Source organism: Fusarium mangiferae (assembly GCF_900044065.1).
Source record: "Fusarium mangiferae strain MRC7560 genome assembly, contig: FMAN_scaffold002, whole genome shotgun sequence".
NCBI classification, from domain to species: Eukaryota; Fungi; Ascomycota; class Sordariomycetes; order Hypocreales; family Nectriaceae; genus Fusarium; species Fusarium mangiferae.
In genome coordinates this window covers 3,984,011-4,010,151 of record NW_024573922.1, presented here as the reverse complement: position 1 = coordinate 4,010,151, position 26,141 = coordinate 3,984,011, and the positions used below count along the sequence as shown (strand labels likewise).

Sequence of the window (26,141 nt, the reverse complement as noted above, 5' to 3'; positions counted from 1 at the left end):
AAAATGGCTGTCAAGTGTGACCCTAACTATCGACATGCCGACTGGTCCTTCTATCGCTACGAACCCTCGACAGCCGCGGCCGTCATATTCGTCATCCTATTCAGTGTCACGACGTTCGTTCATATCTTCCAGATGTTTAGGACAAGAACCTGGTACATGGTGGCATTCTGCCTCGGCGGGATTTGTAAGGCCCTCCACGAAACATTATTGTCCGACGTTACTAATCGACCGGTTACTGTAGCTGAGATAGCCGGATATGTTGGTCGTGCCATCAACTCAACCGAAGACCCTGGTTGCTGGACTCTGGGCCCCTACGTCGTTCAAAGCGTCTTACTCCTCATCGCGCCGGCGTTGATGGCTGCTTCTATATACATGATACTCAGCCGCGTTATCCTTCTGACGCACGGAGAGGAGCATGCCATCATCAAGAGACGATGGTTGACCAAGATCTTCGTCGTGGGTGATATTGTGTCAATACAGCTCCAGTCCGCAGGTATGGACAACTGATACCACAGTCCTCCATCACAACACTGACCCTTGTTGACTGTTGACATGAAAACAGGTGGAAGTATGATATCGGGAGCCAATGAAACAAATAACCTCATGAAGATTGGCGAGTACGTCATCATCGGCGGGCTCTTCTTCCAGCTTATAATCTTCGGCATCTTCATCGCAGTCGTCAGTGTCTTTCATCGCCGGATGAACCGGTCGCCTACCAGCAAGAGCCTAGAGCCCTCGATCAGGTGGCGTCATTACCTCACTACCCTCTACGTCACGAGCGGCTTTATCTGGGTTAGGAGTCTTTTCCGGGTTATTGAGTACCTCGATGGTAATGACGGATATCTCATGAGGACTGAAGCCTTCCTGTTCGTCTTCGATGCTACCCTCATCTGGATTGTTACGGTTTGGATGAATTGGTATCACCCCAGCGAGATTGGACTACTTCTCCGAAACGAGTCACCGGTCACCAACGGGTTTGAACTCCTTCCGTTCCGCCGACGATTTCAAAGAGTTCGTTCTTGAAGTATAATTGCATTGTCGGCAAGATGGTGTATCTGACCTCAGATCTAGAGTTTGCGTTTGGGGGTGTACCAAAGGGAAGGGATAGACTAGAATGTAATAGCACCAGTTTTAAGATCGCTTTTTATCTATTCTAAAGATCGCTGTTATAGTAACGTGGTGTCAATGGCCATTCGTCGGCTTGATCGACTAAAATGTTTGTCTAATGGACTGTTACAGACTAATCTTAGTTGGCACGAGACGATGGCCAGCACGGTACTTATTGAGGAGGGGCTCGTTTGATCAGAAGAATCACTCCTCCGTGGCAAGTCTGACCATCATACACAGAGTACTGATGCAACTTGAAAAATAAAATATTCTTTCTCGGAAGGTTATTGATTCATACCTAGTTAAAGCTTATGATATCTCAACGAGATATATCAAGCCAACACACTGAAAAATACCAATTAACTTTAGGCTTCCAAAGGCAATATGCGCATAGCCTTCTCAGAAGGTTATCTAAATACGATTATTCCTGGCGTGATAACTAGCAGAACAATTACCAGGGCTCCAAAAGAGGAAGCTTCTTTTCCACCAGCCACTTATTCACCTCAACTACTGTATTCTCCCACAGCCCCTTCACCTGTTGGCCATCTTTAGCAACAGGATTAGGCTCTTCCAGTTTTCCCACTGGAACTATAAACTTCCCTTTGTAATTCAGTGCATCTTTCTTTACCTCCGTTGCTGTCGCTGCGAACAAAGAATTGGCAGCACCCTGTTCAGCAGTCAAGAAAGACGCACGAGCTATAGCCCTGACAAGGACGGTATTAATAGCCAGTACACCCTCGGTGAGTACCTCCCCAGGATGAACAGCGATACAAGTAATAGGCAGATTCTGCACCTCTAATCTTCCTTGTAGCTCTTGTGTGAGTATCACCACTGCCGCTTTGGATACAGCGTACCGGATGATGTCAAAGCCAAACACGAATCTTCCAATATAGCGCCATTGCCAAGGGTGTGACGGGACTGGCTTGTTGAAACATGTTGGCGAGTCGAAGTTGAACTTGAAGTTGGCGGGGAGCATGCTGATGCTCGCTGTGGAGCTGAGGTTTATGATTCTGACGTCGGCATCAGGATCCTTGGCGGCGGCTTTGAGAAGAGGTAGAAGCCTGTTGATCAGAATGAAAGGTCCCATATGGCTGTGCATATTAGATATTAGATAAGATAGTCAGTTGGGATTTACATACTTGGCCGCCATGTGTTGTTCGTATTTGCCGTCAACCAACATGGTAGATGATGTTGAGGCGGCGGCATTGTTAACTTTACTATCGTCAGTTAAAATCAAATAAGTTGAGGTCTCAGACGTACTCAGGATGTGAAGCTTTGTCTCTTTTCTCTTTAGTTCTTCGACGGCGTGAGTAATGCTAACTGGGTCATACAGATCCATGACCAGATATTGTACGTTTTTCGCATCGATACCGGTGTCTTTAGTGAGCTTGTCTTTGGCTTGTCTGGCTCTCGCTTCACTTCGCGTAGTTAAGTACACCTTTGCTCCTTTCCGAGCCAGGAACCTGACTGTCTCAAGGCCGATTCCCGAGCTGAAGCTGTGTCAGTCGCGATATAGATTAATGGAAAAGGCTGATACATACCTTCCCCCAGTCACGACAGCGACTTTGCCGTTCAGATCTGGCATATCCGTGGATGGGTTCCATTGTGGTGTTGCCATTATGTGAAAGCGTGCTGGCTGCCGAATGGGAGGGAGGTCACTGGGAGTATGGTGAATTACTAACAGACAAGATTTTGCGGCGGAAATATATATTAAGCAGTCCCTAGTATTCCACGCGTTATCCTGCATCAAAACATGTGATTCTATGTAATTGCGGCAATACCTCAGGGTGCTTAGACCCCCACTACAAGTGCACCAAGTGTCGCACTAATGAAGCTTAACTGAGCATCTCCGACCCAAGTCCGCTAGCCTCCATCTCATCTCCACCGCTCCTCCGCACCCAAACACCAACCTAGCCCAGCATTATCCATTTCTTCTCCAAATTGCTCAAACACATCCAAAATGGGTCGGAAAACCAAGCAAAAGTCATGCTTCGCGTGCGTTGAGACCAAGCGCCGCTGCGACAAGCGATATCCCTCTTGCTCACGCTGTCTCGATCGGGAGTCGGTCTGCACTTATCCTGCTTTGCCAAGACGACAGCCTCTCGACTTGATTGAGGCTGAAGCTGCTCCAGCGATGGGCTTTGGAGACATGTGGACTTCTGCGGCTGATGCAAATAGTCTGGCGTTGGTTGGAGAAATGTCCGAGCCATGGCTTCTCGATCCTGTCTTCAGCGCCAATCTGAATTGTCCGTCGATCTCGTCATGGACGCCCTCGGTATCAGATCCATCATCACTACCAGCTTCATCCTCAAGTGGAATAGCTGAGGCTTCCGGCCAGCTGATACATGCATCTCGGGATTTGGGCTGGTTTCTTGGACCTCAATCATGGGTTATAGGATATCATTACAACGCCCCTGAGGTGATGCCTTCAGCTTCCGTATTCACTAATTTCATCCGCGGCTTACAAAACTGGTTATCCCGGTTTGCCAAGACTGGTCACAACCCCTTCATCCACCGACATCTCTATTCAGACTCCGGATATCCGCAATGCATTCAAGATGCATACTCTGCTTGTGTTGTCTCCGGCGCTGCTAGTAGCGAGAATGAAACCATCGTCAACGCAATCTCGGCTACACACATCACAAATCTACTAAACGCTCAACCTGCCAGAGGCGCCAATATCATCTCCACCAGGGACCATCTAGCCCGCACTCAAGCACTTCTCATCCACATCCTCCTCGCACTTTTTTCTTCCTCAATTGAACGTCGGGCCAGGGGTGAGAATCTCATCAGCCTTCTTCATGCGTGGAAGAATCAGCTATGGGAGTCTGCAACACATGATAGTACACTTGCTTCACCACTACCGATCTTAGCGACTTCCAGCGGAACAGCTGTCGGTGAACTGGACCCTATCCCCGGCCTCTACCGTTCCTTTGTCCTCTCCGAATCCATCCGTCGTACCGGGCTACTGTGCAACATTGCCACTGGTGTATATAGCGGTTTGAAAGGCAGCAACATACAGTCATGCGGAGGCGACATCCATATCACGACACAAGCCAGATTCTGGGAGGCATCTTCGTCTGCACGCTGGGAGGCTGTTGCACGAAACACTGATCCCTTGTTCCTTTATACATTAAAGGGCCAGATGCTGCTGGATCGTGGGATTGGCGCTGGCCAGGTTGACGAATTTGCACGTCATTTGTTTACTATTATGTGGGGATTGGAAAAGGTTGAGACCTGGGCTGTGAGAACAGGAGACGAGGTTTCTGTTATATACTAGGACGAATCATGTAATCGAATTCATTGTCAAGTACAAGAAATTCCCCTTGCTTTTGTATACTCTTCTATACTCATCTTGAAATTCCCATCTGAAATTGGTCCACATATACCGCAAGGTATTCATGCGATCCGGTCGAAGCGAGTGGACCAAGTCCTCGCTAGTGTAGGGGCCCCATCTCGATACTGAATTGCAGTGACTCTTTGATCAACCGTTCTGGCTGTGGATAAAACATTGAAAAACACTCCCGTCTTTGCTCGGATAGCAGCTGTAATCCACTCGGGCTTCTCGGACTGTAGCCAACGGGACCACTCCGAGCCCTCTCCACCTATGTCCGCGCCAACTCCACTTCATGTCCACTGACAAGCTATCTGCAATTAACGTCAGGTTTCGAGGCTGTGGTTGACTTTCAAGGTGATTAGCAATCTGCATGTGCCTGACGCAGGCGGCGATGAGTTCTGATCTCGTCATACCGCGCGGAATGAAGACGTGGAGTGATCTGCGGAGTCGGAGAAAAGTGACTTGTGCGAAACCACTGCACCGAGATTCTCATATTCATAAGTATAAAATGGACTTCTTTTCTCAATATCGTATACTTCTCAACTCACTTCTTATCTATTAATCAATTCTTTAACATCCAGCATCCAGTCAACCAAAATGTCAGGTCAACAAGATTCTCTGTTTGAGTGGATCACCAAGCTCAACGACACCCTCTTCATCCAACCCAACGATGAGATCGCACTCAAGGCTATAGATGATCAGGTTGATCCAAACCTAGTCACCAAGTAAGAGAACCCATTCATGACCCTTGAGGCGGTATATCTGACCTGCGACACACTAGGATCAATCACACCATTTATACCTATGATCAGTTCAAACCCGGTCTTCTCTACGTCCGTGGCTCAACTACATCCATTCAAGACGAATTCTCTGAGATTCTCACGTGGGAGGATCCCGAGAAAGGCGATGGCGTTGTGGCTGTTCTGAGTAAATGGAGGACCAAGCATAAGGAAACAGGCGAGGAGACCAAGAAGACTAATGTCATTCTCTGGGAGGTCAAACTGATTGATGGGAAGAGAAAGCTTACCGGACAGACTGAAGTGGAGGCAATCTAGATCACATTACTTTCGATGGATCTTAAAGATGCTGTCGAGATGGCATGTGTGGCTTAAATTTCTTGATGAATTTATCACTGGTACTACAGAGGTTCTAAGTACTCCGTATCACGAATTCACAGCTCAATCACGACAAGGGATTAAAGCAGAGAAACATTTATTAAGATATGATATACTTTGTGCCTGCAATACAGAGCATTTCATAAAGAACCAACTTTTCAAGGTGCCTTAAGTGACCAATTCCACTTATCAGCCTATTCTTTGTCGATACAGGCAGAGCAAAGCCGATGATACACTCAGCACTTGTTGCGACTGACGCAAGATCCGGACTAACAAGTTAGATTAGTAAAAGTCTTCAACGAAATAGTTTTAACTCACCTGGCTTCTAATGGTGCCTTCCTTGCAGAAGCAACCAGGAACGCACTGCTTGGTGCACGGTCGGGGCTCGGGTGCATCGCAACTCAAGGGACAGGCCGTGCCGCATTCAAAGAACTGCTCACCCTATGGATTCGTGTTAGATCAAGAAACAAAGTCGAGGAGGTATATGCTCACAGCCTTGCATTTCGGAGTAGTAGCGGCAGGAATGGCAAGAGCGCCAACAGCGAAAAGGGCGATGAGGGAGATGGAGTACTTCATTTTGAAGGGATGATAGATTGTTGGAAATTGGAAGTAGATGAGATTGTAAGTGAAGTGTGAATGATGGTGCAGAGCAGAGAACAAGATGCTTGGAAGAACAGGTCTTATATAGAGTTTGTTTCTTGTATTCACATGCCGCCCGGTCAATCAACGTGATGTTTAAAGTTTTCATCAAAGCACACGCCGCAACGCAACATAACATTCGATGTTTAAGGATCCACTAATGCCGGGTTGGTCTCTAGCGCAACCAGCCCTTAGAATATGGATTTGAGACTAGGTTCTGTCTGCTAGAATAAGCTCTTAGCCACAAGTCTTAACTGTAAATAATATATCTAGCTTATAACTTAAACATTATATTAAAATATCTAACTAATTGCTATAGTAAAAAGCTAATATTATAAAAACCTAAAAGATAATTTACTTATTTATTATTATAGTTATAAAAAGGTACCTTTAATATACCTTTAAAGATAATTAAATATAAGATAATAATAAAATAGAATAATAATATATATACCTAAATAAAAGCTTATTTATATAATATATTTAAATAAATTCTAATAGCAGTATATTAATAGATTTCCTTTTAATTTTATTAATATTAAGAATTATAAATAGATACTTTAAAATAAAGATTCCTTTTAGGAAATTAAAGCTATAAGGGATAAAGTTTTAGAGGTTATTAAGATTAAGGAATATAAAAGGCTTTTTAATAAGCTTATTTAATAACTAACTATTTTTAATATTTATATTTTTACTTATATTATAATAAGACTTTATTAGGAAGTTAAGAAAGCTATTAGGTAAAAGAGAGAAGCACTTAAAGCCCTTTTTAATAATAGGGCTAAAATTAAAAAGATAGTAAAGTTAATTAAAAAAAAAACTAAAATTAAATTAAATCTCTAATTAAAGTATAGCTAGCAATTTACTATTAAGATAATAACTTTTAGGTATAATATATAGCTATTAGATTTATTAAGAAATATTAATATATAAGAAAAGCTTAACTGGAAGAAAGTTTTATAATAATAGGTATATTAGTGCTACTAGAAAGAAGGTTAGAGAGAAGGTTTATGGCAATTAGAAGGTTATAGCGGTATTAAGTTTATAAGTCAATCATAAGGTTAGAAAATACACTTTAGGTTTAACATAATGATAGATTTGAGATAAAAGCGGCATAGAGTTAAATTATACATCTCAAGTCAGAAGTTATCCTTAAGGTGAGAAAGTACTTAGAAGAGTTTACGAATCTTTAATTCTCTCCCTATATATAATAAGTTATCTTTAAAACAGTTAATTGAGAGTTAGTGTATTTCTCTATATTTCACCTTTTGGCATAATAATAGATTTAACTTTAAAAGTTGTGGAGTGACTTCACTGCCCCACTCCCCCTCCTGGATAAGCCGGTAGTGGCCGGGCGGACCGAGATGGTGATCAAGCCGGCATTGAGCCTCTTAGGTAAGATGCTTAATTTTCCGCTGTTGTTTTTCTGCAAGGGGAAAAATCTGCGTTTTGAATGACTTGCTAATTTGATATCAAATGAACTTTTGCTCATGCAGTATACTGGATCAGGAGGTTGATGACAAGACAGTCAGGTCATGGTCACATAGCTGTAGCACGAAGGTGATTTTTGTTAGGGTTGGGTATTTTCAAGGTCTGGCACATTTACTTAAGAAAAAACAATGTATTATCTCTTTGTATTATATCATAAACCCAGCAGTGCAACTTTGTATAACTTTATCATCTCTTCTTGCCAAACTCGGAAATTCAATATGCCATAGACTCCTAGTACATTTTTGCTCTTGGCCATCTTTGATCTCTGTCTCAACTCATCCTGTGTCTTTGGTGTTGGCTTATAGGAGACACAGGGGTTCAAAGTCGCAAAGGGCCTTGTTGATGGGCGCAGAGTCAGTAGCCAATGTGATGAGATCGCCGTCCTCAGACCCATCAGCCAGATTCTGAGGAGGTCGGTACTCCCGACCGTATTGGCCTCCGTTTTCAAAGACTGTAACTTGTGTCTTTGGCTTGTCATTTTCTCGAGGCCAAGATTCATTCCCAGTCTCAGCCCACATTGCCTCCCGCTCTAGTTCGGTTTGCTGGGGGGCAGGAGGCCCGTACAACTCATCCCAGTTCTGCTTGGGAGGCTCCTCGTAAGAAACCTTGGGCAAGTCTGAAGCGCCCACCTTGCCACTGTGAAGAAGCTTGTAGCCCATATATCTGAACCACTCCAAGTCTCGCGCAAGGAGGCGCCCCTTGCCATGTAGCTGCCAGTAAAACGGCCACGACTCATGCGTGGCCTTTGCGTCGCCCGACTCGTACAAGCCGAAGGTCGGCTCAAGAGCAGCAGCGAGCTTGACGTCAGGGCCCTTGATGAACTTGCTGTTGGGCCGGCCAGTCCCAGCGCTGTATTCATGGAAGCGCTGGACCTGGCGAGCGAGGAGACGGGTCTTTTGTTCGGGGGAGAGAGACATTTTGGAGTTGGTGGAGATGTTGGTGGGGAATGGGGATGGGGAGGGGAGATAGAAAGCTCGCTTGCTTTGGATAGAATGGATGAGGGAGGTGATTTGTGAGGTGATTGATGACTTGGTCTTGGGAGATAAACGAGAAGTTTGTGAGAAGACTTGGAAGTAAGTAAGTCTAAAATCCCGAAAGTGATGATTAAAGGAAAGAAATTTTAAGAGAAGGGAGCCGGGAAGGTCGCAATTTATAGGAAGGAAAGATAATTTTGACTTTCAGCTTCTAGATAACTTGTGCATTCCGAAGATGAGAAACTTTGAGAAAATGCATGATTGTCTGGCTTTACGCTTTTATCATTACAGGCTGAATTGTAGTCTCATTGGAGCATGCGCCGTATGCTTTCTTGTCACGACGGCAAATACAGTTAAACTTCAGAAACAATAGTGGCAGTCTAGAGTTTAAATTTATACTTACAACTGTACTCTTGATTGATTGGACAACAGTGCGCCTTTCACTTCTAGGTTCGAAGTTAATAGTGATCTCTCAAGACGAATGGAACAGACCTCGAGTAAAGTTCATAAGGAACTCACAGGCAGCCACCATAGACTCTCAATTTGTTTCTGCACGAGGCGGGCTCACGCATAACCAGAACTTATTCAGATGTCACACGATACCATCTGTTCATCCTCTCAAAGATCACTCGACCGTACTATACTGCCTGTTTGTGAATCATTCAACTGACTTTGACTGCCTGGGACTTTAGCATTGCGTTTGCCTTGATGACAACTCAAAAACTGGTTCGCGAATCAGGACAAGATAAATTCCAACTAAGAGGTAGACACAAGGTAGGATTAATACAATACAGAAAGGTAAGAACAAGATTTCACACCAGATCACCACTCATGACTACCAACTAGCCACTCAAAACCTAGATCGAACACATCCCTTCCCAACCATCTTCCGTCCCGTTCCACAAGTGCACTTCTTATCCGACCACACAAGATTCCCATTATCGCAAACACACTTCTTCGCATACCCATCCCAACTCGCCGCATCACCACAGTCAACAGTACACTGATTCTTCGACCAGACCTTTCCATCAGGACATCCACAGGTCTTCTCATCTGCATCGAAGATCTGACCCTTCTTATCGCAAACACACGTCTCAGAACGAGAGTTATACGACGCGTAGTCTCCGCAGTCGGTGATACACTCCTTGCCACTCCAGAACTTACCGCCCGTGCATCCACAGCCGAGGGTAACAGGATTGAAAGTCTGGCCCTTTTTGGGACAAACGCAGCTTTGAGACTTTTTGTGCCATGAAGCTAGTTTGCCACAGTCGATATGGCATTGTCCGTCAGACCAGACTAGCTTATCAGGACAAGAGCATGTTTTCGTCTCACTGTCAAAGTTCATGCCGTCCTTGTTGCAAACACAGCCCTTGGCAGAGTTACTCCAACACGCTTCAGAGCCACAGTTCGAAGCGCACATCTTGCCGTTCCAGCGTGTATCAGTCGGGCACGTACAAGTCTTGTCTGCGTTGAACGTCTGACCAGCCTTTTTGCACACACAAACATCGTCTTTGTCGTAAGCGTGTGAGCCGCAGTCTTTCTTGCAACCTTTCTTGGTGGGCTTGTAGCCGTCTTTGCAGACGCACTTCTTATCGGATAGGACGGTGTTGGGCTTGCTGCAGATGCAGTTACCTTCCGTGTCGCGGGTAGAATCGTCGGGACATTTGGGGGTGCATTTGTCTTTGACTGGTTCGTTGCCGGACTTGCAGGTGCAAGTGTTTTTGGTGTCCAGCTCGGCGAGGTTGTCGTCGCAGATGCAGATGTCTTTGTCATTGCGGGTGGAGCCTTTGGGGCATTCTGGCTTACACTCGCCGTTGACGATCTTAGTACCAGCTGCTATGCACTTGCAGGTACCGTCTTCTTGACGTGTAGAATCCTTGGGGCATTCAGGCTTGCATTGCCCTTTGACGAACTCGTACCCAGCAGTATCACACTTGCAAATGTTATCTTGCTGACGGGTAGATCCTTCAGGACATTTCGGTTTACACTCGCCACCAACGATCTCATGGCCGTCAGTAGTACACTTGCAACTTCCATCCTCTTGGCGAGAGCTTTCGTCGGGGCATTCAGGCTTACACTCTCTCTTGACGAGTTCATAACCGTCGGTGTCGCACTTGCAAGTGTTATCCTGCTGATGAGTAGACCCCTCAGGACACTGAGGCTTGCACTCCCCACTGACAATCTCGTAGCCAGCAGTAGTACACTTGCAGGACTTATCCTCCTGGCGTTCTGAGTCCTTGGGACATTCCTCCTTGCACTCGTCACTGACTATCTCGAAGCCACTGGCATCACATCTGCAGGTATCGTCCTCCTGACGGGTTGAATCCTTTGGACACTCGGATACACATACACCCTTGACAATCTCATAGTCTTCGGTATCGCAAATACAGGATCCATCGTCTTGCCGTTTTGAGTCCTCGGAACAAACAGGTACGCAGGTGTTCTTGATGATCTCCTCACCCTCTGCATCACACTTGCAGATATCGTCTCCCTGCCTGGTGGAATCCTTCGGACAGACAGGCACACAGGCGTTCTTGATTATTTCTTGATCATCTGCGTCGCATTTGCAAGTATCGTCGTCTTGCCTCTTTGAGTCCTTGGGGCAAACTGGGACGCAGATATTCTTGACTATCTCGGAATCCTCCGCATCACACTTGCAAGTGTCATCCTGTTGTCTCGTAGAATCCTTTGGACAAACAGGGACACAAGCACCTTTGATGAGTTCTTGTGCTTCATCATCGCACTTGCAGGTATCATCGCTTTGTCGCTTCGAGTCTTTAGGGCAGACGGGGACACAAGATCCCTTCAAGATCTCTTGGTTGTCTTCGGTGCATTTGCAAGAGTCATCAGATTGGCGAGTTGAATCTTTGGGACAAACAGGCACGCATGAGCCTTTGATAAGTTCTTTGGTAGTATCATCGCACTTGCAAGAGTCATCATTCTGGCGAGTCGTATCCTTCGGGCAAACAGGTACACAGGCTCCCTTGATGATCTCTTCCTTGTCGTTCGTGCATTTGCATGAGCCGTCACCCTGACGGGTTGACCCGTTTGGGCATGTAGTAACGCAAACCCCCTTGACGAGTTCCTTGTTACCGTCATCACATTTGCAAGATCCATCGGTTTGGCGTGTAGTATCCTTAGGGCACTTGTTCACACAAGCACCCTTGTTGATCTCCTTGTTGGAGCCGTTGCACTTGCAGCTGCCATCAGACTGACGCGTGGAATACTGAGGGCATTTGTCGACACAAACACCCTTGACCAAGTCCTTGTCACCCTGACACTTGCAGCTTCCGTTGTCCTGACGTGTCGAGTACAGGGGGCACTTATCGACACAAGACCCTTTGAACAACTCCTTCTTCGGATCATTGCACTTGCATGAACCATCACCCTGTAGAGTAGTACCCCCGGGACACTTATCAACACACTTCCCCTGCACAGACTCCTTTCCCGACTTGCAGCTGCACTGCCCGGACGAAGCAGACCAACTGGCACCATCGTCATCGCAGACACAAGACCAGCTGCCGTAGCTGCCAGGCTTGTACTTTGAATCAGCAGGGCACTTGTTAACACACTTCTTGTCCTTGAGGGTCTGTGCGTCAGGGCAGTCGCAGGAGTATAGCTTGTAGATCTGCCCTTCATAGGGACACTTGCAGTACCCAGGAGTTGAGCCTTTGGGTGGGACCCAGGTGGCTTCACCGCAGTATTGGGTGTAGGTGCGCCTGTTCAGGGCATTAGAGGTGCCATCTGGGGCAGCGGAGACGCCGGCGATGGCGATGAAAGCGAGGGTGAGAGCTTTGAACAACATTGTGAATGTACCAGGCGGGCCTTGTATTCACAAGTGATCGAAAAAAGAGAAGAGAGAATTAGACTTTGAGTACTGGTGCTTCTGAGTGAAGTTACAGGATTGACCTCTATGTCTTTATAGAAGTTACGGTGAGAAGGAAAAGAGAGTCACCACGATGATATTCGCTGGAGGCTTGACATCTCCGAGCTGAGTCGGAACGCCAAAAGCAATCTGGTGACAAGCTGCATGATGCTATTCCCCAAGAAGAATGAGTTCTCATCTTTTGGCCGCACTCTTCATTCTAAACAAGTCTAGACTCATCTCCAACCAAGCAGCTCAAGGGACCGATGGTCCGGAGGCGTCAGTGAATCAATAGCTTGTGGGTTTGGCTGAGCTGAGATGCTGTAGTGGATGGGATGACGAGGTCTGTATTGGCATTTCTTTGTTGTTCCTGAGTACCAACCGCCGTTATCGAGGATATGAGCGAGATCCGAAAATCTGGGGTGCAACCTTGAGCTTGGACTGGCCATTTGGGGTTGAATGGCACGGATCCTGGCTGTCCTCTTTGGCGTTGGGATGAACGATCTGTATCCTCAGAACCAGGATGATTCTTGAGATCCATTGTCTACAATTGATAGCCCTCTCTATCTCCCTCGTCCTGCTCTTTCTTCTGAAGTGCTGGGGTGGATTACAACGCAGTGACATGTCCTTTACCCCTGAGTTGGTGTAGATCTCACTTGCGGAGCTATCGCCTTAGCCGCGGACGGTGCTCTGAATTGCATCAAGCTTCACCATCTACCGAGCTTGGAACTGTTGGCTCAGGACCTTCCCTCTCCTGTGCCTTGCATTAGCTCTCGATCAAGGAACTGAAGAGCCTTCCTGTGATTGGCCAGAGGGAAATCATCACTCCATCTCCATCTTGGGGCTACAGTCAGCTGGAAAGCACTGACAAGCAAACATGATTTCTTCCCCCCATAAGACTAGAATAGAAACAGGAGCCTTACTTGACCAGGGCGTCGCGATACCTGAGCGTTGAGGTGACAGGCTGATGCGGCGTTTTGGGCGGAGGAGGATCAAAGAATGGACGCTATTCACGGCGACGCCACGACGCCACTTTGAACAGTTTTGGAATCTGGGGGCGCCACATTGCATTGACAGAAGTCGGAGAATGGGAGGTGGAAATTGGTTCATGCGGGGAAGTCTTTGACGTTTTATTTACCTTTGTGGGATGCTCGTATTAATTTCCACTTCGTCGTAGGCTTGGCATGGATGTGACCATCACCGCCAATGCGAGCTCAGCCGTCCAATAATGATGAACTCAATCAGACTGATCAACAGTACGCAGCCTGTCGCTGTTAGCGCTCAGACCTTGCAAGGAAGCGTCCATGCGTCACTTTGACACTCGATCTGTCAGGCAAAGCTAAAGGGCTGATCGTTCTCACAACGGCCGCAAGTCATCTTGGAGTAAGCTAAAGCTGCAGTTTGCCGATAGTCTCAGCCCTATAAGCATTCATGCCAGTGTCCAATTTCCACATCTAGATAACAATACGATTCCCGGGATATCGGCGATCTAGATCTGTGCATGCCAAGATCGAGAATGTGATCTGAGGGAGGGGCCACGGTTGATAACTATTTAGCGCATATAGTGAGCTTGAACTTGTCATCTCTTTGATCGGCGTGTGTACCTGGATCTTCTTGCTTGGATCGTGAAGAGTGAAAAGCCTGCTAATAATTCTATAATACCCTAAGGTCTCAGACAACGACGAGGTTTATAATCAATTGAGAGCTGGGTGTCTTACTAGACAGATGCAACATAAAATGATTTCAGGTGTCCACGCACTTGCTGTAAAATACTAATAGTTTTCTCCAATTTATTGTTGACTTCAATCTCCAGAGCATAAACCACATCATGCCTAGGGCACAAATCTCAAAACTACCCTACATACAAAGAGTAAACCTTCTCAGGCAGGCAAGAGGTTTGACAGTTTTATTACATTTTACAAAGGAAAACAAAACATCAATAAAATACTAAATAAACTTCTAATACACATACTGCTTTGTGTTGCACTGCTTCTGTAGATGCTGGATAAATACACTCGGAACCACCATTCGGAAATAGATATCAGCCTCCCGTTCCCGACGTTACCCCGCATCTCCTTAGTACGGCGTTCCTAAAGTTTAACGGCTGACAGTTAGCCTTTCCGGCCAAGATCTTCAATCTTATCTCTCTAGCTTGATGTCTCAGGAGATAAGCATACTTCATCAGCACCCGCATAATAGCTCTTCTCTACAAGCTGACATCTAAACAAGCTAGATAGTAGTTAAGTGATAAGGAACTGATAGTAAAGAGATATGATCTAGCCTGTGTTGATTCAATTACGAGAGACAAATGCTCTATCGGATTGTGACTGCATAATCGCTCCTCCGGTGCTGCCGGGCTGGCTAGGTCTAAGTCGGGTAGCATATTCTACACTACCAGCACTGTTGGGAGATCACGCGGAGATAGTGATGAACTTGATTCTGTTATGTCACTGTTTGCTCGAGTCAGTGGCCGCGGGTCATTTATGTCGTGGACTGCAGCAAGGTAGTTGCTATTACTTAATCTCCGCATTATATTGAAGCATGCTACAGTCTCATTCCTTTTCTATATTTAGAGAAAGATGCCAAGAGAACTCTTCTTTTTGTCACAATCGTATGTTCTTATGTCAATACTGGGACCGTCATGACACAGGTCTACTTGGAAGGATAGAAAGCCGCGGAGCAAGACGGCTGCATTCAGGTACCCTGTTTTGTTCTAGATCACTTACTGGCTGTATTATCAATAACACCCTTCGGTTAGAAAAGTGGCTTGCTTAAGGGTTCCTGTTATGATGTAACTCTATCTATGGAGAAATGCACAGAATGAAATTGTTTGATGAACTCTTCCATTCTCATCCTGACTTGTTGTTCCATCTCCCCGGCCCCGGTCTAGGGTGACATGTGGAGTTTGGCTCTGCATAGAGCGAATTGGAACAGACTTCAATACGGTCCAGCCAATCAGAACATTTCGACGTGCATACTCAACGCTCCACAGTGAAGATCATTTGTGTGGGGTTCGGAAGACTCTCGGTAGCGAAGTTCGCTACGGGAGGAGAATAAACCATTCAAGCTTAAGATAACAGCTTATAACCGGCGGCATATTAGGGGCTCTACCAGTATCAGCGTGATAAGATCTGTATTCACACCAAGGATTCGCCCAAAATGACCAATCAAAGCTGAAAACACTGTAATTACTATCGCTGGCCCTCCATTCCGAATAGTTCCGCATTCCGACTCACTACCACCACCCACCAAAAGGCCCGGCCGGATCAAGTTCACGCAGGACCGGTCCCACGTGGTATCGCTTATTCAACATGCATCTCTCCATCTCCTGAAACGCCATTGTTTCCCACAGCTAAACTCAAAAAACTAGTCTAACGATCCGGAAGATAAGACTCCCGATGCGTGAATCATGAGTGGCCCGAATATATCGGTTATCTTTGTCTGTATCTAGTCGTCGATTGCAACATTTGCCTACCGGATTGCAACCTCCGTAAACCCGAACGCTCGCTTAAGATGTGGCTTGCAGTATGAGAGAGGGACTGAGATATGAGGTATATGCACTGTAGCCCTGTCAGCATGAACCTTATCATCTATCATATAGAACGTGGGGATTAGTTTCTTGGACCCTGGTCAATATTCGTGAGCTGAAGAGGAATGAAGTGACTACACTTGGTCGTGATAATGCCAAGGGTCTTGAAAAGGGCTTTTTTTGAGGGATTGGGTAGTCGGATCATGTGTTATCTCCACGATAAACAGCGTGGGGATGTTCTCACCGACATGGTATAGGCATATCGCACGAGTCAAGGTCTGAGTCTGTAGAACTGTGTATTTCTATATATATCGCCATGTATAGCCTCAATGTCAAAAGAATCAACCCATCCTCGTTTGTCTATTCGCACTCAGACATCCAGCTGGCAAGATGCGTTTCTCAAACTTCTTTGTCTCAGCCTCTCTGGGGAACTTAGCTCTCGGCGCAGCCTTCTCTACTGGAAGACTCGAGAGTCGAAAGCAAGGCCCTGGAACTAATTGCTCTCTAAGCCAAACCGCCGCGAGTGCTCCTCACAAGAACTTCTGGGGTAGTCTGACCACCCAAGAGACAAAGGATGTACTTGCTCTTCTGCATAGCAATGCAACAGGCTTTAACTTGACTGCTGCAGAGACTGCAGGAAGGTATGTTTTCAAATCTTGTACTTCAAGAAAAGTATCTAACAGTCCATCACAGTCGAGACAACAAGATGTAAGTCGTGCATAACGTGTCCTGACATCACAGACTAACAACTTCTACAGCATGTCAGTTGAGCTCATGATGCCTAACAAGACCGATGTCCTCCCCTTCCTTTCAAACAGTACCGGCAGCCCAGAGCGCTTTGCCTTGGCTGCAATCATGTTTGGCGCAGTTGAAAGTGCCTATGTCCAAGAGTTCAAGGTTGGCCCTATGCCTATCACCAACACCTCATATGTCATGCCGTACACCTACACCAACACAAGGACTGGTGATGGCAAAATCCCAATTGTCAATCCTGATGCTGAGGATTATGGTAACTTCAATCTTGAGGTCATGAAGAGCGCAGAGGACGTAACGAAGCGGCTGTGGAATTTGGTAAGCTCTTATTGTGGGTACGAGATGGTGGCTCGACTAACAGAGAAAAGACCGTCGAGGATGGACTGCAGATCCCGCTTGCTTTCGCAGCTCCCCTCACAGTTACAGACGACAAGGTCATCATGTGGCAGGGCTTCAATGCACCCGTCATCAACATCTACGACACAATCTCTCTACTGCCGCTAGGTCTGTATATGAGAGCAGACATCACAGGCCGTGATCCCAGCAAGTGGAAAGTGACAGGCTGGGTGTACAACAACGAGTTCTACAAAGATCTCGATGCCTTCCGCAAAGTCATTGCCGAGCCTGATTTCGAGCCCCTGGGAGCCAATCTGGACCAGCCTTGGGCGCATACCAACAAGCATGGTGATGCTCTCCCTCTGGATGATGAGGCTCCACCGGCTTCTGTTCAGTCTGGAAAGGAGAGGTTTTCTGTTGATGAGGAGGAGAGTTATGTTTCTTGGAGTGAGTTCATACCTAGGATTTCCGTGATGCATTGCTGATGGACTGTGTTAGTGGACTTCTCTTTCTATGTCAGCATCACACGAGATAATGGTTTGAGGCTTTACGACATCCGATATAAAGGAAAGAGGATCATGTACGAGGTATGTGTTCTGGACCTCTCACCCTATGTACTTTCACTGATTCTGTCTAGCTTGGACTCGATGAGGCTATCGCTCATTATGCGTGAGTGAACCATATGATCTCGCGTCACTCTTTTACTAACTCCATGTACAGTGGTATCGATCCCGTTCAGTCTGGAACCTGGTAAGTGATGACCTATCCTCTACAAGTGAGAATTTCCTAACCTCTACCTCTTAGTTACTTTGACAGCATGTCTGGCTTTGGACCTACCATGATCTCTCTCGTCAAGGGTAAGACCCAACTAACTCAAGAAAGCACTCATGGCTAACACGACCAGGATACGACTGCCCCGCATACTCTCACTACCTCAATGTAACACAGACCACCGGCGAGACTACGTATACCCAGAAGGACGGCCTCTGTAAGTCATCACCTATCATCATCCACACAAGCTAACAGAACAAGGCATGTTCGAGATCGACAAGGGTTTCCCTATCCAACGCCACTCCTGGGCCGGCCACACCACCGTGACAAAGAATATCGCCTTCAACATCCGCGTCATCTACACCATCGGAAACTACGACTACATGACCACCTACCAGTTCCACCTTGACGGCTCCATCGAGGTCGACGTCCGAGCATCAGGCTACATCTCATCCGCATTCTACGCTGAGAACGAAGACTACGGCTTCAAGATTCACGATAGTCTTTCTGGGTCTCTGCATGATCATGTCATCACCTTCAAGGCTGATTTAGATATCCTCGGTGAGAAGAATTCGTTACAGAAGGTTGCTATTGAGCCTACTGTTGAGAAGTAAGTTTACGAATGCTTGAGTGAGGTACGGGTTACTGACTGTTGGATTAGATATAAGTGGTCGGATGGTGAGACGCGTAGCACTATGAAGGCGGTTAAGAGCTTCATCAAGACTGAAGATGACGGCAAGATCAACTGGTCTCCTAATGGTGGGGCTATGTATGCCGTCGTCAACAAGGATGAGAAGAATCCTTACGGTGAAAACCCGGGATACAGGATCGTACCAGGTGAGTTACTCTGACGACCTATGTAATTTGACCTTGCCACTGACACTTGTAGCATCCGGTGTGGCGTACCTCACCGTTCAGGACTCCTCTGTCACCAAGAAGGCAGCCCACCACACAACACATCATCTCTATGTTACCCGTCAGAAGGACAACGAGACTTATGCGGCTGGCGCATACAACTCTCTCACCCCCGAGGATCCGCAGGTTGACTTTGACAAGTACTTCAACGGCGAGTCCCTCGACCAAGAGGATATGTAAGTGCACCTATCCCATACATCGCGAATCGCAAGCTAACTAGATACAGTGTCGTTTGGTTCAACCTCGGAATGCACCATATGCCTCACACAGGAGATCTCCCCAACACAGTCTTCTCAACAGCTCACTCGTCCATGTTGATTGAACCGATGAACTATCTCCTCGGTGATCCATCGCAAGCTAGTTCGCAGCAGGTCCTCATCAAGACTACGGACGGCAAGCCTGAGATTACAAGATATGGCGCGAAAGAGGCGACGTGCCCGGTTGACATGGTATGTTCACTGTTTTTATGCTTCTGCGCGACGCTAATCGGTATTCTGCAGGCCCAGCTTAACCCCGATCTGTCGAGCTACTCCAACAGCGTCAGTGTTCTGAAGTACCCCTTTGATGGATCAAAGCCGGATCGTGCTTAGGCTTTTGATGTAGGGTTGAGTATGCAAGAGTCAGCTTCTTGTTGGGAATTTGTGGATTGCAGCTGGGGGTGAGATTTTGATGTTGTATGTACTTCCACGTGGACGAGAGCCATACTATATGTTGCGCATAAACAGTTGCAATGAGACCCAATCTAAGACACACTGTACGACGAACCTGGAAGTGATAGATATGCTTGCCGGAGATCGGCCTCTTATCTGTTTAATTCACTCAATTGAAGCTAGTTTAATGCCAAGATGCAACCTTATCAAAAGCATACTCAATGAGGACAAGATCTACCGTTATACAGTAACATCGCTCCAACTTATGTAATAGAAATAAACGGTAGTATTGATCCGACATAGCCGTGAGGAAAATACCTATCGGCATCCTAGTTTCACGGCATTCATTTGGCCGACAATCTATCTATCCTATAAGAATTAGACTACCATTTCGCAACTTCGCACATTCTTTTTCAACCCCTTTGTCGTCTTTTAGAGATATTTATTACTCGCCATGCGGTTCATCGCGTTCCTAAGCCTGTCTGTGTCCGCGGTGGCAGAGCTTCTCCGCCCCAATGGTATATCCTTGACCCTGAACGGCACAAACTATTTCCTATCGCCATCGCTCCAACAAACATTACCAAAAAGCCTCATCCCAGCTACCATTGCTACGGACACTTTGTCATTTGTTCCCATTACTATCGTTGGCAATAATACCGCTGCGGGTGATCTTGCTAAACTTTTCAAAACCTGGGCGCAAAAGGACGATGTCTGGCAACGTGCCTTTACTGAATTGGTAGTACTTTTGAAATCGCCTGGTTGTAAATCGACAACGGCTGCATTCAAGGATGGCATCAAGTCAACTGTTTTTTGCTGGCACAAAGCCCCTGCAATCCCATCAGGACCATATTTCTTAGATCCTTCCAGAGGAAGCCTATATCAAGTGTATCGGCTCTACGATGACTTCTCCGGTAGCTTTCTGGAATCTCTCATCCAGTCCCCAGACGGAACCTTTCAGACTCTGTCAGCGCACGCTCCCGGCAGCAGTTCTCTCACCATAGGAGTTCCCTCGCGCTTATACTTTACTCGCACAAAGGAAAAGCCGTTAGCAGGTGTTCGGGTAGGAGTCAAAGACCTTTACGACCTTAAAGGCGTGAAAAGCTCGCGCGGCAACCGTGCTTGGTACAATCTCTATCCTGCCGCGAACAAAACAGCACCAGCTATTCAGAACCTGATCGATGCAGGAGCTGTTATTGTCGGGACACAGAAACTCTCTCAGTTTGCAAATGGGGAGAATCCAACTGCAGATTGGGTTTCGTACCTGGCGCCGTTCAACCCCCGCGGAGATGGGTACCAAGGTCCATCCTCGTCGTCGTCGGGCGCCGGAGCATCTATAGCATCTTACCCTTGGCTGGACCTTGCTGTTGGGAGTGATACTGGAGGCTCTATCCGTGGACCTGCTGGAGTTTCAGGTGTTTTCGGCAATAGACCTACTCACGGCCTCGTCAGTTTGGACCACGTGTTGCCGCTTTCACCCAAGATGGACACGGCGGGTTTCCTGACTCGTGATCCAGAGATCTGGGGAGCAGCACAGGCGGCGATGTACAAGAAGAACTACACGACATTTTCAAAGGAGAGAGTCAAGTACCCGCGGACGGTTTACACGGCGGGATTCCCAGCTAACGATACACCTGAGGGCGTCATTCTGCACCAATTTGCTAACGATCTCGCCGACTTTCTTACCACCAATGTCACTGAGTATAATATCAGCCAACACTGGGCTTCAACAGCGCCGAAGTCCGTCGGAAATACTCCCTTGACGGAATTGCTGAACGTAACCTATGCTGCTCTCATCACCAAGCAACAGGTTGCTTTGGTAAAAGAGCCTTTCTTTAGAGATTACGCTGGTATGTGCAGATGTGTAAAAGACAATTGGAACGTATGACTAATCACAAATTTTCATAGCCGCTCATGATGGCCGTACGCCCTACATAGATCCAGCACCCAGCGCGCGATGGGCATGGGGTGAAAGCCAGCCCGACTCCCTCCTCGACGACGCCATCCGTAACAAAACCATCTTCATGGACTGGTTCAACCACGACGTTCTTCCAAAAGACAACAACGCCGAAAGGTGCTCTTCCAGCATCCTGCTATACACCCAAGGCCCAGGGATCTTCAGCCGACGCGATGTCTATGTGGATCCTCCGGGTGTTCCTTTCGGATGGTCATTGAGCAGGATTTCCATCTTCAGCGAAGCACCTGATAGTGTGTATCCGATTGGGGAAGTATCTTCTTTCAGCGACATAACCAATCGCAACGAGAGCTTGCCTGTTACTGTCAATATCATGGTGGCGAGAGGGTGCGATGGGCTGGTGCCGAGGCTGGCTCAGGATCTTGTGGGGCTTGGCTTGTTGAAGATTCCAAAGACTGGCGGGAATATGTCGGGAGGTGAGGTTTTCTTTTAGGTACAAGTCTCCATGAGAAGAATGTATGGTCGACTGGGGTATTTAATTCATGCCAATCCTATGCAAGTCTTTTTTATAAGCTTAATGTACGCCAATGTTGATCTGTGGACAACATACTCAACGGTATCTAGTCGCATTCCATCTAAGACACAAATACAGGGTGCTTTCATTTCATTCCATTCCTCGAACATCCAAATTAGGCATCGCTACAAACATCGCTCTGTAGCAATTCCAGGTCAGAAATCTCCTCGCAGTGAAATTCTGGGGGCCAACTTACTCCTACTCTATCGGGGCATACGTGTGATCTCCACGTATCATAGACCCCGTCACTCTCAATACATCCCCAGTCACAATTGCAGCCAGAGGGATTGCATAACGTTCCGCTGACATCGTAATTGCTGACGTTCATGCACCCGGCAGCGCGTGCATCTCTTCTCGCATCGGTTCGGTTGTGGCAGGTGCTGGTTTCTTCGAGTATCTGGAGATAATGAGCAGAGACTGAAACTGCATAGGAGGCCACGACGATGAGCGTTAGTTTCATCGCATTGAAATAAGCTTGAGGGAATGGGAAAAAGCTTGTGAGAGTTAAAGTTAAGAAATGGCGTTCTTGGCAAGACGGCAATTTTTCCAAATAAGCAGCGCGTAGCCAGAACTTAAGGTAACAGACTCCAAGACATATCTATGTCCTAATGCAGTGTTTACTGATAATATGTCGCGTCATAACGGCTGCGACATTCCTGACAGACGGTGGAGATTTCTCAAGGGAGGCTGGAATTCACAAAACTGGATATTAACTAGATATGCTTAAATTTTATATTATAAGAAAAGCTGCATTAATATTTCGGCCATCAGTAAAGACACTATAGTAAAAATGAATAGATTTATACAGTTAAAAATCGGAGTAAAAGTCAAAAAAGAAAAACCACCTGTGTCAATCGACCACGCCAGGAGTCGAACCTGGAATCTCTAGAGGGATCAGTTGCTGAGGACCGAAATCTAGCGCCTTAGCCATTAGGCCACGCGGCCGGATCTTATTGGATGACTTTCGAGATCCCAAACCAATTATTTGAAGGCAAACTTGCTTTTTTCTCTCAGACATTAATATCTGTTTCCATTTTACTACTAACCTTAATGTTCCCTTCTATTTTCAGTGCTGCCAGTTACTTCAAACTCGAATTAAGTAGTATATAGCTAATATACAGCCCTAGGACACCCAATGCTCTTAAATTGCACTCCTGAGAAAGCCAATTGCATATATTTACACCTATAGGTATATGCAGGTCATAACTTGACATTTGGGAAGCAAAGACGTTAAACTTACGTGTCCCTGCTCCAGATAGAGTGCTACTTCCAGGGATCTCTAAAGTTTAAGAGCCACAACGCCTCACCGTCTTCCTCGAAACGTCAGATTTAAACTTTAGCCAAGGTTCATGCTATACACACCTGACAGTCTGTAATGGGGCTGTGGAGTATCTTATAGTCCTCTCCTCTATTCAGAGCACTTAAAGTGTTTATCATAACTAATTTCAAGAAGTATAAGCGAGATGCCTATATCCACTACCGGTCCGTCAAAAGACATTAGGTTAGCACGGCAGGAACAGTTGTGCCGCATTCGAAGAGTGTATATAAGCCTGAGCTAGACAAATATCTTGCTTTGGACCTTTATACTTCAGCCTCTAGACAATCCTACCAAAAATTCCATCACCTGTTATTACCTTATCGCTCAACATACACCGACAATGCAGATCAACTTGACCACTCTTCTCCTCTTCCTTGCTGCTGGATTCAGCGCAGTCGAGGCTAACAAATGCCTCTACACCGAGCCCCGCAAGTGTTCTCAAGGTTGTCCCAATGGAGGTTGTACTGGTAAAGATAATAACCCCGATGACGTATGCTACTATGACTGTTAAAATACAATTGTAGGTATATGAATCACCTTTTGTCGCATTGCGCTAAATTTACTTTCCAGAGAGATTGATCAGACACGGAGTTATTACATTCGTCATCAATCATCAGTCATACAAGGAGCGAAGGGAACGATGTTGGCCTAGGAGGACATTATCACCACATGATCAAAGGAAACATATCTTGATAATTCATTCGGCAATGGTAGGGCCCTATGCTAAGATGCTGGATTAAATGCGTGGCTCTTTATCTTAGTTCGGTACCATTAGACGGGGAAATCTAGCTACTGTTCTCGCTCTTGTATACGCCTTACTTCATTCACAGGACCAGGCAGGCATAATCGTCGTGATAATATCAACCATAATCCAGATTTTCAATTTATGTCCAACACATCTATCTTACATCCGACCATCACCATGAGAGTTTGTTTTAACTGAAACATCTGTCTTCAGCTCATTTCCACTTTAGACAATCTCGGGAGTCTCCTGCTCACCCTTCTTGTCGTCAAGAGGCTTGTCAAGACCAAGGCGCTGACGAGTGGTATAAGTAGCAATAGAGCCATTAGCGTCAGCCTCGGTGATGAGCTCCTTGCGACGAGTATCAACCAGAAGGCGGATCAGGTCAGGGCGCATGTAGTGACCAGCAAAGTCAGCGAGAACCTTGGTGAGGTGAGTCTCATTCAGGTCAATGTCAACAAAGAGGAGGCCATCGAAGTCCTTCTCAGGCTTGACGACCAAGCTACCGTCAGGGCGGTAAATACGAGCATGGCCGTTGTAAACAGAGGGATCAGTCTCTGGCTCAACACCCTCGGGAGTGTTGATCTTGAGACCCTCAATAGACAGCCGCTGGAAAGGTGCGAGAGTCCAAGTACCCGTCTCAATGGCGTACTCGGGAGTGACCAAGTCAGAAGCGGGATCAGCGTAGTTGGTTGCGGGATCGGGAGCAACCTGGCGCTCCTTTCCAGGGTAGACAGGCCAAGCAGCGATGTGGACCTGCTCACCAGCAGAGACGTTGAGAGACTTGAGGAAGGGGTTCATGTTTTCCCAGCAGTTTAGCTGTCCAACACGACCGATGTCAGTCTCGCTGACGGAAATAAAGGTGTCGCCGGAGCCGTCTCCGTAGACGAGCTTCTCAACGTGGGTGGGCTTGATCTTGCGACGGTGGTTGACGACGGAGCCATCAGGGCCAATGAGAACTTGGGCGAGGTAGAGAGTTGCGTGGTCGATCTCAGAGAAGCCGAGAGAGACGTAGATTTGGTTATCGCGAGCTGCGCGACGGATGCGGCGCATCTCTTCGGAGTCGACGGCCATGGAGTTCTCGCGGTAGCGCTTCAGCATGGGGAGGGATTGGAGGTAGGTGACCTTCCACATCCAGTAGGGATATCCAGGGATCCCTGGAAATGTCAGCAATGAGGCTGAGGGGATAGGGAGGGAAAACATACAAACTTCGGGGAAGGCGACGAGCTTGCATCCAGCTTGGCCAGCCTCGTTGATGAAATCGATGGTCTTGCGAACACCGCCCTCAAGATCGAACCACTGGATATTGTTAGTGAAGTTCAAGGTGTTGGAGTGTTGGGACTTACTCCAGGCTCGGAGGTGACAGCAGCGGCCTTGTACTTGGTGATAGCCATGATGAAGTTTTTGTGGTTGTTGTTGTTGAGATTGGTGTTTGCAATGAAGTTCTGTGAGGTGATGAGTGAGAACCAACTTGAGCGCGACACCATCATATTTATACCACAGTTAATCAGTACATGTATACAAAGCACTGACTGTTTATCTCATCAGCGTTACAGTCCGAGTCAACGAGGTCTCCCGTATCTGCACGAGCTTCATGATATCTGCACCATGATGTATATCGTTTCACATACAACACCCACCCCTCAACCAATAGAATCAAAGCACCAAGATCTACCACCCATGGAGAATTGCCGGAGAGGCTTTACCGAAAGTGTCCGTGGCGGCGTAATCGTCTGATAGTCCACATTTTCAGAGGGCAGATGCCGCTGCGGCGTGGTGCGGCCCGCAGATTGATAAGTCGTGCGGCGATGCGGCGGTCGCCGTGTAGGAACTTCTGGGGGAGCGCGGCGAAGAATGGATATCGTGAAAGCTCGTGGGATCTTATGGTTCCATGGATGCATTAATTTACACAACATGAACGTTGTTTCGCTAATTCTGAGGAGATTTCTACTTGCATAATGCCTGCATGAGGTCTATAATATAAGTATTAGCTATAAGGTTTACTGATTAAAAGTAACACTTTTATAAAAGTCAGTTTAAAAGTAATACATTAACTATTTAAATAGAATTGTAAATTCCTAGCACTGCACAGCTGCCTTAAGTCATGGAACAG

General features: G+C 46.7%; 12 protein-coding genes and 1 non-coding gene across 13 annotated transcripts; 6 read left to right on the top strand and 7 right to left on the bottom strand.

Moving 5' to 3' along the window:
• Window positions 1–3: 3 nt before the first annotated feature.
• On the top strand, window positions 4–1,023 carry FMAN_05320 (uncharacterized protein; the record flags this gene model as incomplete). Its single annotated transcript, XM_041828035.1, has 3 exons — window positions 4–184; window positions 242–493; window positions 563–1,023. The coding sequence occupies 3 exons, from the start codon at window positions 4–6 to the stop codon at window positions 1,021–1,023; spliced, it is 894 nt and encodes a 297-aa protein (XP_041678938.1).
• A 535-nt stretch (window positions 1,024–1,558) lies between these two features.
• FMAN_05321 (uncharacterized protein) lies at window positions 1,559–2,725 on the bottom strand (the record flags this gene model as incomplete). The annotated part of the gene is made up of 4 exons (XM_041828034.1): window positions 1,559–2,198; window positions 2,247–2,319; window positions 2,368–2,597; window positions 2,649–2,725. The coding sequence occupies 4 exons, from the start codon at window positions 2,723–2,725 to the stop codon at window positions 1,559–1,561; spliced, it is 1,020 nt and encodes a 339-aa protein (XP_041678937.1).
• A 342-nt stretch (window positions 2,726–3,067) lies between these two features.
• Window positions 3,068–4,387, top strand: FMAN_05322 (uncharacterized protein; the record flags this gene model as incomplete). Its single annotated transcript, XM_041828033.1, has 1 exon — window positions 3,068–4,387. The coding sequence occupies one exon, from the start codon at window positions 3,068–3,070 to the stop codon at window positions 4,385–4,387; it is 1,320 nt and encodes a 439-aa protein (XP_041678936.1).
• A 654-nt stretch (window positions 4,388–5,041) lies between these two features.
• Window positions 5,042–5,499, top strand: FMAN_05323 (uncharacterized protein; the record flags this gene model as incomplete). The annotated part of the gene is made up of 2 exons (XM_041828032.1): window positions 5,042–5,169; window positions 5,226–5,499. 2 exons carry the CDS (start codon window positions 5,042–5,044, stop codon window positions 5,497–5,499), a joined length of 402 nt encoding a protein of 133 aa, XP_041678935.1.
• A 296-nt stretch (window positions 5,500–5,795) lies between these two features.
• FMAN_05324 (uncharacterized protein) lies at window positions 5,796–6,135 on the bottom strand (the record flags this gene model as incomplete). Its single annotated transcript, XM_041828030.1, has 3 exons — window positions 5,796–5,828; window positions 5,878–6,000; window positions 6,052–6,135. 3 exons carry the CDS (start codon window positions 6,133–6,135, stop codon window positions 5,796–5,798), a joined length of 240 nt encoding a protein of 79 aa, XP_041678934.1.
• Window positions 6,136–7,988: 1,853 nt separating this feature from the next.
• FMAN_05325 (uncharacterized protein) lies at window positions 7,989–8,606 on the bottom strand (the record flags this gene model as incomplete). The annotated part of the gene is made up of 1 exon (XM_041828029.1): window positions 7,989–8,606. One exon carries the CDS (start codon window positions 8,604–8,606, stop codon window positions 7,989–7,991), a length of 618 nt encoding a protein of 205 aa, XP_041678933.1.
• Window positions 8,607–9,513: 907 nt separating this feature from the next.
• On the bottom strand, window positions 9,514–12,468 carry FMAN_05326 (uncharacterized protein; the record flags this gene model as incomplete). Its single annotated transcript, XM_041828028.1, has 1 exon — window positions 9,514–12,468. One exon carries the CDS (start codon window positions 12,466–12,468, stop codon window positions 9,514–9,516), a length of 2,955 nt encoding a protein of 984 aa, XP_041678932.1.
• Window positions 12,469–16,447: 3,979 nt separating this feature from the next.
• On the top strand, window positions 16,448–19,422 carry FMAN_05327 (uncharacterized protein; the record flags this gene model as incomplete). The annotated part of the gene is made up of 14 exons (XM_041828027.1): window positions 16,448–16,698; window positions 16,751–16,765; window positions 16,816–17,128; window positions 17,179–17,593; window positions 17,645–17,733; window positions 17,784–17,815; window positions 17,867–17,896; window positions 17,951–18,003; window positions 18,051–18,134; window positions 18,179–18,527; window positions 18,579–18,754; window positions 18,807–19,008; window positions 19,059–19,281; window positions 19,333–19,422. The coding sequence occupies 14 exons, from the start codon at window positions 16,448–16,450 to the stop codon at window positions 19,420–19,422; spliced, it is 2,322 nt and encodes a 773-aa protein (XP_041678931.1).
• Window positions 19,423–19,936: 514 nt separating this feature from the next.
• On the top strand, window positions 19,937–21,887 carry FMAN_05328 (uncharacterized protein; the record flags this gene model as incomplete). The annotated part of the gene is made up of 2 exons (XM_041828026.1): window positions 19,937–21,329; window positions 21,388–21,887. The coding sequence occupies 2 exons, from the start codon at window positions 19,937–19,939 to the stop codon at window positions 21,885–21,887; spliced, it is 1,893 nt and encodes a 630-aa protein (XP_041678930.1).
• A 196-nt stretch (window positions 21,888–22,083) lies between these two features.
• On the bottom strand, window positions 22,084–22,428 carry FMAN_05329 (uncharacterized protein; the record flags this gene model as incomplete). Its single annotated transcript, XM_041828025.1, has 2 exons — window positions 22,084–22,107; window positions 22,165–22,428. 2 exons carry the CDS (start codon window positions 22,426–22,428, stop codon window positions 22,084–22,086), a joined length of 288 nt encoding a protein of 95 aa, XP_041678929.1.
• Window positions 22,429–22,823: 395 nt separating this feature from the next.
• On the bottom strand, window positions 22,824–22,913 carry tRNA. Its single transcript is given in 2 exon segments — window positions 22,824–22,859; window positions 22,877–22,913. It is a non-coding gene; the product is annotated as a tRNA-Arg (tRNA).
• Window positions 22,914–23,626: 713 nt separating this feature from the next.
• Window positions 23,627–23,843, top strand: FMAN_05330 (uncharacterized protein; the record flags this gene model as incomplete). The annotated part of the gene is made up of 2 exons (XM_041828024.1): window positions 23,627–23,776; window positions 23,811–23,843. The coding sequence occupies 2 exons, from the start codon at window positions 23,627–23,629 to the stop codon at window positions 23,841–23,843; spliced, it is 183 nt and encodes a 60-aa protein (XP_041678928.1).
• Window positions 23,844–24,256: 413 nt separating this feature from the next.
• On the bottom strand, window positions 24,257–25,422 carry FMAN_05331 (uncharacterized protein; the record flags this gene model as incomplete). The annotated part of the gene is made up of 3 exons (XM_041828023.1): window positions 24,257–25,185; window positions 25,234–25,327; window positions 25,375–25,422. The coding sequence occupies 3 exons, from the start codon at window positions 25,420–25,422 to the stop codon at window positions 24,257–24,259; spliced, it is 1,071 nt and encodes a 356-aa protein (XP_041678927.1).
• Between the last annotated feature and the right edge of the window lie 719 nt (window positions 25,423–26,141).